This window comes from Pelophylax lessonae (assembly GCF_965119305.1).
Source record: "Pelophylax lessonae genome assembly, chromosome: 1".
Lineage (NCBI taxonomy): Eukaryota > Metazoa > Chordata > Amphibia > Anura > Ranidae > Pelophylax > Pelophylax lessonae.
In genome coordinates, this window is record NC_138768.1 from 495,215,161 (window position 1) to 495,228,266 (window position 13,106).

At 46.6% G+C, this 13,106-nt stretch overlaps 1 protein-coding gene across 2 annotated transcripts in view; it reads right to left on the bottom strand.

Moving 5' to 3' along the window:
• Positions 1-13,106, bottom strand: part of ADGRL3 (adhesion G protein-coupled receptor L3) — a 1,148,837-nt gene that overhangs the window by 549,971 nt on the left and 585,760 nt on the right. Inside the window, exon 11 of one of the 2 annotated variants that reach the window (XM_082254905.1) lies at positions 7,352-7,390. The exons of the other annotated variant lie outside the window; for it this stretch is intronic. Coding sequence (XP_082111031.1) covers positions 7,352-7,390 — 39 coding nt within the window. The remainder of the gene's footprint in view (positions 1-7,351; positions 7,391-13,106) is intronic. 2 annotated transcript variants of the gene reach the window in all.

Consider the following 13,106-nt stretch of genomic DNA (forward strand, 5'->3'; position numbering starts at 1 on the left):
CTGCAGACAAAAGTCTTCAGATAATCTGATAGTGTGTACAGGGCATAAGACACAGGTTCTAGCAGTGTCTGGTCTTCTTGAGAGCTGCTCAGATATTGCACAGCAGACAGATACTAGAATCAGGCACATATGATTGCAAAAGTGGGGATGGCTGAAAGTCCAGAAAGCACCAAAAATGTAAGCATGGGCAGAGTCAGAACAGGATTAAAGGGCAGGGTTGACAGCTGACAAGTATAGTCAAAAAAACAGACAGCCTTATCCAGCAAGGGGGGAAAACCCTTAAACTATCAATTCATGAAATGTGCATTTAGGAAGGTGAATATTGACTAATAAAGCAAATTCAGAGGCCAATTTATGCATATCAAAAGTAGTACAAAATGTAGATATGAAAAAGAAAGTGTTCACAGTAGTGATACCTCTAGCGCTTGCTATTCCCTAGTGGAGATTCATAAATATTAAATAAATACTACAAATACATATATAAATTAGTTTATCAAATGCATAAATTATTTTAAATCACTCTCAAATAAATGTCCATCCAGTGTGTAGTGATAAATAATCAATAAAAATTAAATAAATAATCAAAAATAAATAAATAGTAGTCCAAATTCAATATAAATGGTTAAAGTGCTGGTGCTTCTTCCTTGATCACTTAGTGCTTCCTTCACCGTGAAAATATATAAATTGCCCACTCACCAGATGCTGTGGGTTCTATATGTCTTATGACATTAGAACCAACCGTGCTTCAAATAAAGGATCCTTTCCCGGTTCGGATTCCCTCTCCCTGGGTATGGACAGTTGCTGCGGTTAGCCTTCCACCATGGGATGAGTCTCCTCCAACCTCGATCCAATACACGAGATATGCTCCCCTGTAAGTCACCTCCACCACAAATCGTGATGGGGGAATAAACGGATAGTGTGGTATTGCTTTCCAAAATTTTATTTCACACACCCCGTACAAACAACGGTATAAAATCATACAATCATACGTCATACACGTGCACTCAGGCCGTGGAGAGCGGTAGTTCCGGCTTGCGTTCCACTCGAACTTCCACGGTGGAGGTGACTTACAGGGGAGCATATCTCGTGTATTGGATCGAGGTTGGAGGAGACTCATCCCATGGTGGAAGGCTAACTGCAGCAACTGTCCATACCCAGGGAGAGGGAATCCGAACCGGGAAAGGATCCTTTATTTGAAGCACGGTTGGTTCTAATGTCATAAGACATATAGAACCCACAGCATCTGGTGAGTGGGCAATTTATATATTTTCACGGTGAAGGAAGCACTAAGTGATCAAGGAAGAAGCACCAGCACTTTAACCATTTATATTGAATTTGGACTACTATTTATTTATTTTTGATTATTTATTTAATTTTTATTGATTATTTATCACTACACACTGGATGGACATTTATTTGAGAGTGATTTAAAATAATTTATGCATTTGATATACTAATTTATATATGTATTTGTAGTATTTATTTAATATTTATGAATCTCCACTAGGGAATAGCAAGCGCTAGAGGTATCACTACTGTGAACACTTTCTTTTTCATCACTGGCACTCGCACTTTACTAGCAGCTGCTATTAAATTAATTTAAAAAATCACTACATAATTTTTCACAAACACAATTCTACCAGGTTCTTGAAACCGTCTCCCTGGCACGCTAATATACAAAGTATATTTTCACAACAAAATGTAGATATGTTTGCTCATTTTTACGGATTCCTTAAAAGAGTGTATTTGTTTAAGGAATCTGCAAGAAAAGAGTGCTATCCACCTAGCAACCATGGCTTGGTCTATTTGAAAAATCCTAACAAACAGAGTCTGTTTTCATTGGTTTGATTCCATATTATGCTTAAAGTGGAAGTAAACCCATCCATTTAACAGTTTCAAAAAACAGTTATATTTCCGGCACGTGCCAGAAATTTAACACTCCTATTGGTTGTGTTCTCAACCAAACTGTCAAGCCATCCAATGGCTGGTGTCATAACTGATCCCTTGTGCAGCATCATGGCAGTTGAGGATTACACAGAGGCCAAGATGGTAGCTTCCTTGGCTGAAAACAATAGGAGGGTTTACTTCCACTTTAAATAAGTATATGTACAATATACAAATAATATAATCCACAATGCTTAGTTCTTTTCTCTGTATATTTGCATAATACTATTATTAGTGCCTATATTATTATTTTCTCTTACGTCCTCTGATAGACGCAGCTCTGGAGGTTTCTTCACTAATGGGTAATGTGCGTCCTCTTCAGGAGTAGCTAGGCAGTGAAAGCTTTCACTAGGCACGCCTTTAGGGGCTGTCCTATCCACATGACCCCAGACACACCTGCTCATAGAATCAGTTTCTTGCTGCCTAGCTTAGGAGTAGGACCTAGGTTGCTGGGACTTCGATCTCAGTTTTTATTTCTTTTTGGACATGTTTATTTTTCTTTACTCACTATAGCTAGCTAGTGTCAGGGGGATCCTCCTGGTGAACAACAAGCGACCGCTGGGCTGGGGTTTCGCACTGGATAATCTAGATCCTTACGGTCTCCCAGCCTGCCCAACGAGTGTGAGCAGGTTGTGGTCCACCCAGGCCTAGCCACGACAGAGCCCCAAGGGATGGGGATGAGCCTGCGAACAGATGCTTTCGCTGGGACGCCTCAACCTTAAACGCCCTGAGTTGCAGTGAACCCCTTTTGGCTGGCAGCACCCCCACTCAGGATGGGAGGCGAGCTGTATCGGAGCGGAGCCCCACGGTCCATGGTATGGTGAGTGCTACAAGCCCCCATGTCCCTGGGACAGATGCCTGTGGGGGGGCTGTGGGCCCACTCCTGGGTATAAAAGGGCTGGGTTTCCTAAATTATCCCCCTGGTCTGTCAGGACAGGTCCTGCCCTCCCTGCTCCTGCTGGGGGCGCTCTAGCGGCGACTAACGCCTGGGGAAAGGGGTGTGACAATGTTAACTTGTCCTGGGGGGGTCCCCTGTAGGGGGTCCCCGTGAAGGTCTCATTGCCTGGGCTCCTGACCGCTGGTGCCATTTCCGGCCGCCATTTTAAGTGTGGACATCAAGTTGCATCTCTGTAAGGGCAGCAGCCATTTTTCTTGTTTCCCTGAGTGTTTGGCGCAGTTTTCGGGTGCCATCTTAAGTGTGGGCAGCCACGCTGTATGGGCAGCGGCCATTTTGGCTATGTTTCCCATTCTTTTGTATTGGAGTTTCACTAGCTGCTGACAGACTGACAGAGCGGTTTACTTATCCAGGTTGGCTTATAGTAAGGGTTTTTTTAGTCCTTTTAACATTCCTCGGACACACTTAGCTCCTGTCAGGATACCTGCTAGCCTTAAAGAGCTATAGCGCGGTATAGCGGTGCAGACCGCGAGTGCAACATTAAAAGGGCCAGTGTATTCAATTTTGGCATTGCTTAAAATGGAGTTCCAAAGTGGAAATTTCCCCTCTGAACTTATTTGTGCAGCTGGCCCATCTGGTTCACCTTCTCTGGGGTCTATGTCTGCAGCCTTAGAAACTCTGGCATTCAAAGTTGACCTTGTAATGAAACAAGTTGCTACTCAAAAAAGGCCTATGCCCTCTCAGTCCTCTTATTCAGAGCCTGATATGGTTGCCACAGACAATGCTCCCCCTGAGGGATACCTGTCCTCACAGTCAGATAATGAGGAGGATGAGTCCTCCTCAGCCGCAGTGCGGGAATGCGCTCTGGTAGAAGCATTGATTCATTCAGTAAAGGAAACACTACAACTGGATGATGAGCCCACACAGTCAGAAAGGCAGGTTGTCTTCGGCTCCCGCAAAGCCCAGAAGTCAGGTCAGGTTTTTCCTTGTCCCTAGGATTTTCACGAAATCGTGAATGAGCAATGGCGGCGTATTAAGCACATGCTGATGGTGCCCAAGCGCTTTCTGCGCGTTGTCCTTTTGTGGACTCGGTTTCCATTCGCTGGACGGTGTCACGTAAGGTGGATCACACTGTTTCCCGGTTGAATAAATCAACTGTGGTACCCGTGGAAGATTCCCCGGTGTTTAAAGACCCAGTTGACAGGCGTACAGAGGCACTTTCCCGCCACTTACACTTGGTGGCAGGTTCGCTGCTCAAACCCGAATTCGCCTCCGTCTTAGTTTCTCAGACGGTTACGGAATGGAACAAGGTGCTTAAGAGCAACCTGCAGGTTCCTCCGACTCTAATTGAACTCACAGATCAGTTGGCCCAGGCTATGGTGTACCTGTGTGATGCGGCCCAGGACGAGGCCCCTCCGGGTGCCAGAGTGTCTGCGGTAGGGGTTGCATTACACCGCATGGTGTGGCTGAAGAGCTGGTCGGCAGACCAGGCTTCTAAGAAGGCCGTGGCTGACCTCCCCTTTTTGGGTGAACGCCTCTTTGGCGACTCCTTGGATGAGTTAATCAAGGGCCTAACAGGGGGCAACAGTACTCTTCTCCCCCAATCCTCAAAAGGTAAAGCGCCTCGCAGTAAGCAGGGACCTTCCTTCAAGGCTCAAGGCTTTTTCGTGCCTCGGGGGCACAGGAAAAAGGCAAACCGTTCAGAGCCTCCGGAGGAAACAAGAAGTCTTGGTCGGGTGAGCCCAGGGCCGGACAGTCGCTTTGGCGGACAAGTCCTCCTCTGCATGAAGGGACGCTCTCACCCGGTTCAGGGGTGGGGGGACGTCTGCATAATTTTCGAGAACCCTGGACGTCTCTGATCCCAGACAAATGGGTTCAAAAATTGATACAGGGAGTCATTGTCCCAGGTTCCTCAGCCGGACAGGTTTCAGGGTTTTTACTCGAACCTGTTCACGGTGCCCAGGAAGGAGGGCAAGGTGCATCCAATTCTGGACCTCAAATCGCTGAACCACTTTGTGCGGGTACAGAAGTTTCGGATGGAATCCATCTTGTCAGTGGTGGCGTCTTTTCAACAAGGAGACTTTCTGGCCTCCATCGATTTAAAAGTTGTGTATCTGCACATCCCTATTTACGAAGGCCACCCACGGTATCTCCGTTTCACGGGGGCGGAGGAGCACTATGAATTTGTGGCATTACCCTTTGGACTAGCCTCCGCTCCCAGGGTCTTCACCAAGGTTTTGGCCCCAGTGTTGACTTTGCTCCACAAGAAAGGGATTGTGGTCCTCGGTTATCTGGACGATCGCCTGTTAAGGGCGAGCTCATGTGTCACCCTGTCAGGCGACCTGGCATTCACAGTTCAGATGCTTCAGGAGATTGGGTGGACCATCAACTTCCTGAAATCTGCGCTGACTCCGTCAGTATGACTGAGTTATCAGGGCATGATCTTGGACTCCGCTCAAGCGAGGGTCTTTCTCCCGGAGGGAAAGCTCAGGACCTTGCAGGGCGAGATCAGGATCCTGAAGGACAACGATCTCTCCTCTCTGTGGACCTGTATGAGGGCTCTGGGATTGATGGTGTCAGCCTTCGAGGCGGTCCTGTTTTCCCAATTTCATTCGAGACCTCTGCAAAGAGAAATTCTTGGCATGTGGAACAAGGATCCGCAGTCTTTGGACAGGATGATTTGTCTGAGCAGTCGCACGCGGTCAGAGCTCTCGTGGTGGCTTTTGTCGCCCGCTCTGAGCCAGGGCAGGTACTTTATGCCGCTGTTGTGGACGGTGATCACCACGGATGCCAGCCTGATGGGCTGGGGTGGAGTACTGGACACTCTTTGCATCCAAGGAACGTGGTCGATGGTGGAGTTGTCTCTACCGATCAATGTCCTGGAACTCAGGGCGATCAAGCTCTGCTTGCTTCATTGGGCACCTCGGTTACAGGGTCTCCCGGTTCGAGTGCAAACTGACAATGCCAAAGCTGTGGCTTACATCAGTCACCAAGGGGGCACCAAGAGTGCTCGAGCGGCCAAGGAAGTGGTCGAGATTCTGACCTGGGCGGAGGCACACGTTCCGGCTCTTTCTGCAGTTCACATCCCAGGGGTGGAGAACTGGCAGGCAGATTACCTGAGTCATCAGACTCTGGATAAGGGGGAATGGTCCCTGCATCTGGAGGTCTTTCGCCTCCTGTGTGCCCGATAGGGAACTCCGGAAGTGGATCTGTTTTTTAGCCTTGTTGAACCGTTAACAGTTGTTGGTTGCGTTCTTCCCACCCCTCATGCCTACACTGCTATGGAACGTCCCATTAGTGAAGAAACTTCCAGAGCTGCGTCTGTCAGAGGACATAAGAGAAAATTGAATTTTTGTAAGAACTTACTGTAAAATTCTTTCTCTGAGTCCTCTGACAGACGCAGCTCCCGCCCCTCTGTATTGGGGTTGGTTGTGTTCTCCTTCACTGCTTTGCTATGACACTGATTCTATGAGCAGGTGTGTCTGGGGTCATGTGGATAGAACGGCCCCTAAAGGCCTGCCTAGTGAAAGTTTTCACTGCCTAGCTACTCCTGAAGAGGGCGCACATTGCCCATTAGTGAAGAAACTTCCAGAGCTGCGTCTGTCAGAGGACTCAGAGAAAAGAATTTTACAGTAAGTTCTTACAACAATTCAATTATTATAATTATTATGAAATACCATATTCATAGGAAAATGCTACTATTAAAATCAATAGAAATGCCTACTGAGCAAGCCATGTTCAGTGTACTCAGTCCAGTAGCTCCTGTTTTAGAATAGAATGTCCAATTACTGACTAGGGACTATTTCCTCCACACTGTTTATGGTCGATCGTATGTACTACATGAAAAAGTCCACTATTCCTCCTGCTGTCATAGGTAATCATAGGGTTGCCACCTGGCCAGATACTGTATAGTGGTCTGCCCAATGATAATATAACTTGCAAATACTTTGGAAAGGAAATCGACCTTAAGGCTGGTGTTTTTCCCAGATTGTGTTAACCTTAAAAATTCCTGAGTACTTAAGGCAGCAGGTATTAACTACACAGACCAATTAAGCATGATGAAGGTGAGTGAAACAGAGGCATGGGGATACAAATCACAGACGACTCTGAATATTTGGGTTACTTGATAAGTCTGCTTACCTCATAGCAAGTATGAAAACATGCAGTTATATCTGATTATAATTTTCTTTTACTATTCAACTGTATCATTGTGCTAGTATTTCAGCAGCCTGGAGCAGACACGTGAATTAGAGCACATTCTATCGTAGTGTTCCTGCAGTGCTAGGTTTGAATGAATTGCATGAATGAATATTATGATTTGCTCCTGTTTACTCTGCTTTAATAATACTATTGCTTTTTAGTAAATATTTAATTATGTTCAATGAAAAAATGGTGGAACTTAGGTGGCATGTCATATTGCAAATATGTTTTAGGCCTAGGTAAGCATTTAGCAAAGACATAACCTATAAAAGACAATTAGACATACACAGAATGTAGAAATAGATATTTTACCTGCACATACGCTCTGCATGACCGCTCTCTCTTCTGCAGCTAGATAAAATATGTTTAAAAAAGGTTAGAGGTATAGTAACATACAACTGGATATATTAAATATATATATATATATATATATATATATATATATATATATGATGCACAATTTAGAAACATTTAAGAATCCAGAGCTTTGATGATTATGCAATGAATATGCCACTTAAAACTTAACATTTATACTTCTGTGTTTTAATGCACATGATTTAAAGTGACCCTGTCAGGGAGTTCACAAAATTACAACAGCAGTACTCTGTGAAGAAGGCAGCACTATAATTACCTGCTCATAAGTTTATTTGCTAAAACTTCCCCTCTGTAGCAGAGCTTCTGGCACCAATTCTATTCCACACTTCCCATTGTATGAAATAATGGGATTTTTGACTTACAGTAAAATCCATTTCTCTGATGTTCTTTGACGGACACAGCTCCTGATTCTTCTTAACCATTGGGTTATACTGCCCTCTACAGGAGTAGGACACTAGGCAGGAAAAAGCTTGACTACACCTATGGGCAGTCCCTGGGGGTATACACCCACTCTCAGCTATAGGCACTCAGTTTTGTAACAAGCAGTGTCAGAAGAAAGCCACCTTCACAGAGGGGTGGGTGTTGTGTCTGTCAATGAACATCAGAGAAATGGATTTTACAGTATTTCAAAAATCCCATTTTCTCTTTCGTTCACTGATGGACACAGCTTCTGGTATTCATAACCATTGGGATGTCCCAGAAGCAGGGTTAAACATGAGGGGTTGGAACAACCAAAAAATTTCCAAGGCTAATTGTAGCCAACCAGGCAACAGGGGGTCAACCAAACAACCGGAGCCCACCTGAAAAAAGAGAATCAGGTCCTCTTAAACAGCAGCCAGCAAAACCTTGCAGAGAAAAGAAGCATCCGCAGATGCCAGCACAACCACTTTAGAAAAAACTTTGTAAAAGTGTGCACCGACGACCAGCTGGCCGCCTTTCAAAACCTGCGTCACTGATGCTTGAAGAGGAGAAGCCCAGGAGACACTAAGCACCCTAGTAGAGTGCTCCTAAACAAGGAAAGGAGGAACCTGACCACTGATGCAATAGGTCTGAACCATTTGCAAATGCTTGCAGAAGAAGAAGCGGACAACCCCTTGTGATGTCCGTCCGTGAGCACAAATTGAGAGTCTGACTTCCTAACAGACTCCGTAGCTGCCAGGTATACCCTAATTGCCCGGACCACATCCAAGACATGCAAGGCAATTTCCTTCAGATGTTTAGGCCTGGGACACAAGAAAGGCAACATGTCCTCATTCGAATGACAGTCAGAGACCAACTTAGGAAGAAATGACGGACAGAGGCAAAGCACCACCTTATCCTTGTGACGCACCATAAGGTGAACAACAGGATAACGCCGTCAGTGCCGACACCCTGCATGCATAGATGATAGCCACAAAAGAAGGCCACCTTCTGGGACAATGTAAGCAGGGAAACCTCCGGAATATTTTCAAAGAAAAGCATCAGTAGAGCAGAAAGTACCATATTAAGATTCAAGTGCGGCATAGGAGCCTGCACTGAAGGAACCAAATGTCGGACACCCTGAAGAAAAGGTATGCACTAGGGAGTGTGTGGGCAAAGGTCATTGGAAAAAAAAACACCAAAACCTGGTCCTTGATGGTACTCAAGGCCAATTTTTGTTCAACCCCCCCCCCCCCCCCGTTGAAGGAAGGTAAAGATCCAATCCACAGAGAAGGAGCACGGATGAACCACAAGAGACTCACACAATGCAATGTACGTCTTCCACGTACAATAGTAGATCTTCCTAGAGGCAGATTTCCAAGCTTTTAACAGGGTAGGAATCACAGATTCAAACAAACCTCCACCCTTGAGCACCTACCGTTCAACAGCCAAGCCGTTAAAGCCATCGACTGTAAGGCAGGATGGAAGACTGGTCCTTGGAACAGCAGATCCTCCCTGAGAGAAAGTACCCAAGGAGCATTGGTGACCAGCCGTACCAGATCGGCATACCAAGATCAGGGAGACCAGTCTTGAGCTACTAGAATGACCAGAATCCCTTCTGCCTGAATCCTGCACAGGAGTCGTGGCAGAAATTTGAGAGGGCTGGAATGAATCAGTCAGCCCACCTTAGAATGCCAATACTTACGAGCCGCCAGGACACTTCTTGTGCTCCCTTGGTGATTTACATAGACCACGGCCATGGCATTGTCCAAATTAATTTGTACCGGACACTCCTGAAGACGATTGTCCAATGAGCCAGACAAAGTCTGATCACTCAGAGTTCCAGTATACTAATCAGCAGTCTGGGCTCTGCCAGAGTCCAGACCACCTGAGCATGTCTGTGCTGAGGACGCTTCCCCACCCGAACAGGTTGGCATCCATGGAGACAACCATGCAGTACAGGAGCAGAAGGAACTTCCCTGTCAAATTGCCAGAGGGCGAAGCCACCACTTGAGACTGTGGATCCTTGACCCATTTCACCAGAATCTCTTTAGCAGAGATCTTGTGTGGAACTGTGCAAACAGACTGCCTTGAGAGTGGACACCATCAGGCCCAGCATGCGCATGCAAGCCCGGAGGTGTGACCATCTGCTGAACAACAGAAGCTGAATTGCCTCCGGCAATGTCTGGAGTTTTTCCCGAGACAGAAACACTCCAGAGTCTAGAGTCAGACCCAGATAGGCCATTGTTTGTGGACAGAACCAAAGCAGACTCCTGAATGTTCAGGAACCCCTCTGAACTCCCTCAGATTTTGCAGAGCAATCTCCAGTAGTCCATCAGAACAGTCAGATCCCCCGCTGACTCAAAAAAATGCCAGCACCAGAGCCAACACTCCTGTGAAGACCTGAGGTGCTGAGGTGAGACCAACGGTCAGTGCCACAAACTGATAATGCTCCTCGTCCACGGCAAAACGGATGAAGCACTGGCGACTATTAGAATGTGCAGGTAGGCGTCCTTGATGTCAAAAGAAGCGTGAAGAAATCCACCTGATGTATGGACACCACACCCATGTGAATGGAATCCATGCAGAACTTCTGTACTTACAGCTTAGCGCCTTGTACAGCTTAGCGCCTTGAGGTCCAGAATTGCCTTCCTTCCTGGGGACTGTAAAGAGGTATGAGTGTAGAAACCCTTGAAAATGTTCCGAAGTCGGAACCACAACAATCATCCCTTGAAATAAGTCTTGGACTGCCCCAAAGAGACCCCGTAAGTGATCTGGGGTCAAGTGCAGTTTGGAAGGGAAAAACCTTTCCAGAGGACAAGACGGAACTTAATCTCATAGCCTGACCAAATAACGTTGTGGACCCACTTGACCTGTACCAGGGAGGTCCATGGATGCAGAAACCAGCAAAGACATCTCCCCACCCCAGATACAGGTGAGGGCGCCCCTTCATGCAGAGGCAGCCTTGTCCGCAGGTCTGGAAGAGCCCGCTCGTGGCTTGCCAGACCAGATCCTCTTGGAACCTCTGGTGGAGGCCCTGACTTTTGATTCCTAATCTTAAGATGCTGAGAGACGAAGAGGCCACTTAGAAGCCAAAGAGAATGCCCCAGTCAAACCGGTCCGCCAGCTCCCCAAAGACAGTGGGAAACTATTGTCCCTCCAGGTCCCGGCGTTAATATCTTAGCTTACTCGGTCAGAGTTCGCGACACCAGGGCAATAGTAATTACCCGCCTAATTGCGGAACCAGCCATAGTGCACATATGGCGGGCCAAAGCATCCGCCCCTTTATTAGCTGGACCTGTAAAGGGACTCCCCAGCCGGGATGAAGGTAACTGAATTTGACCTGGAAACCAGTGACTCCACTACAGGTGGGACCGTCCACCTTTGCACAGTAAATCCTCACAAGGATACCACAATCAAATAACGCCACTCCATTTTGGAAAACCCCACTGTTTGTGACAATGTTGTCAAGGTAAGCAGAAGGAGGAACACCCTCGCCACTTTGGAGGGCTGTGGGTGCCAAAAGGCATCAGCCACAACCTCCATTTTGAAAGTTTCCTGCACTGACACAAACAGTGCATTTATCAGCGCCTATTTAAGCGCGGCTAGAGGAGCAGAGGAATCATCCTCACTATCTGAGCATTCAGTAGTGTCCCTATATACTGAGCTTACCCCAAAAACATAACAATCAGGGGAGTTCGCAGACTGCGATCCCGCAAAGGACCACAAATGGACCACCTATTGGACCCCCCAAAAAACAAGGGGGTCACCCACCGAGCCCTCCATAGAGGACATGATAGGACATAGCCCCCTTAAAAGGGGGCCGCCCGCCATGACAAGGACACGCAGGCAGCGTTCCCACAGCGCCACCCGATCCAAGGGAGGTGCCAAGCTCATCATATGGCCCAGCAGGCCGTAAACCGCGGCCTACATTTTTGTGGGGGCCCAGCCACAATTGCACAGATAATCAGCCTGGCAGATGCCCAAATGAAAATTCGGGGCTTCAGCTACATGCACTGGGGCCACCCCCCAATGGCGGCACCCGACTCGGCAACATGGCCTAGTAGGCCGCAGACCACAAGCCGTGGCCTAAATTTTTGAGGGCGCCTGGTCACCAGGAAGCGAGCCCCAGGGGAAGCAGAGGGGAAGGCAGGTGCCCAAACGGAAGGAAGTGGCTTCAGCCATCCCCACAGGGGCCACCTCACATAGGTTCTGACGAGTAGGCCGCAAGGGCGCACCCTAAATTTGTGGCCAGATCCTGCCGTATGACGGAGCTGCGGTCTGCACTTTCTCGCTGGCTGGACTGGGAGGACCCTAAGAATTTATATTCCTCAGTCCGGCACTTGATTGTAGTTCTCACAGAAACAAAATAAGAAAAGAGGAAAAAAATTCCATTTAAAATGAAGAAAAATCCAGTACCAGAGAACCCAGCAAGGAACTAGGTCCTTACTCCTGACTAGGCAGAAAAAAAGTGCCTATAGCTGAGAGTGGGTGTATACCTCCTGGGACTGCCCATAGGCATAGTCAAGCTTTTTTCTGCCTAGTGTCCTACTCCTGTAGGGGGCAGTATTACCCAATGATTAAGAAGAATTTGGAGCTGTGTCCGTCAATGAACGAAAGAGAAATAGTGTTTTCAGGGGTCAGCAGAAGGAACCACAGTGCTCAGAGGGGCACCTAATATTAGACCTGAAGTCGAATAATGTGGGAATAGATTAGTGTGGGAAGCTCTGTTAGGGTCACGATAATGCACATCATTGCATGTACACAATTTAGCCATTACTTTGTGTTAGTTGGGCAGTGTGTTGACAGGCATCTTTATTTTTTTTAAGTGTAAAGTTTTAAGTGTTTTTACGTTTTTTAGAGCCTACTGATAACAGAGCCTGAAAATGCATGATTGTTGACAACACACATAATGCATGAAAAGGTGCACAGCAAAGGTGTGTATAAAGGGAAACTATGGTGTAATTTCAGCAATATAAGCATGCTTGTGAGTGGCTATGCTTGTTACTGAAATGTTATTAGTATCTTTGCTCATAGACTACTGAAATCAGGTCATTTAGCCATAGTAAGGGTCCACAGATTACAATAAGGCTCAGTTCACATCTATGAATTTGCTTTTGATCCATTTCTGCAGTGTTTTTTGCTGTGCGTTTTTGAACACACGATTTTACCGTTATTTTGCTGCAATTTTGCTGTGATTTGCGTTTTCATTTTTTATGGGTTTTTTTTTTTTTTTTTTTGGCCAATTTGTTTTTGGGCAGATTAACAAATGCAAATTGCTGCAAAAGTACTG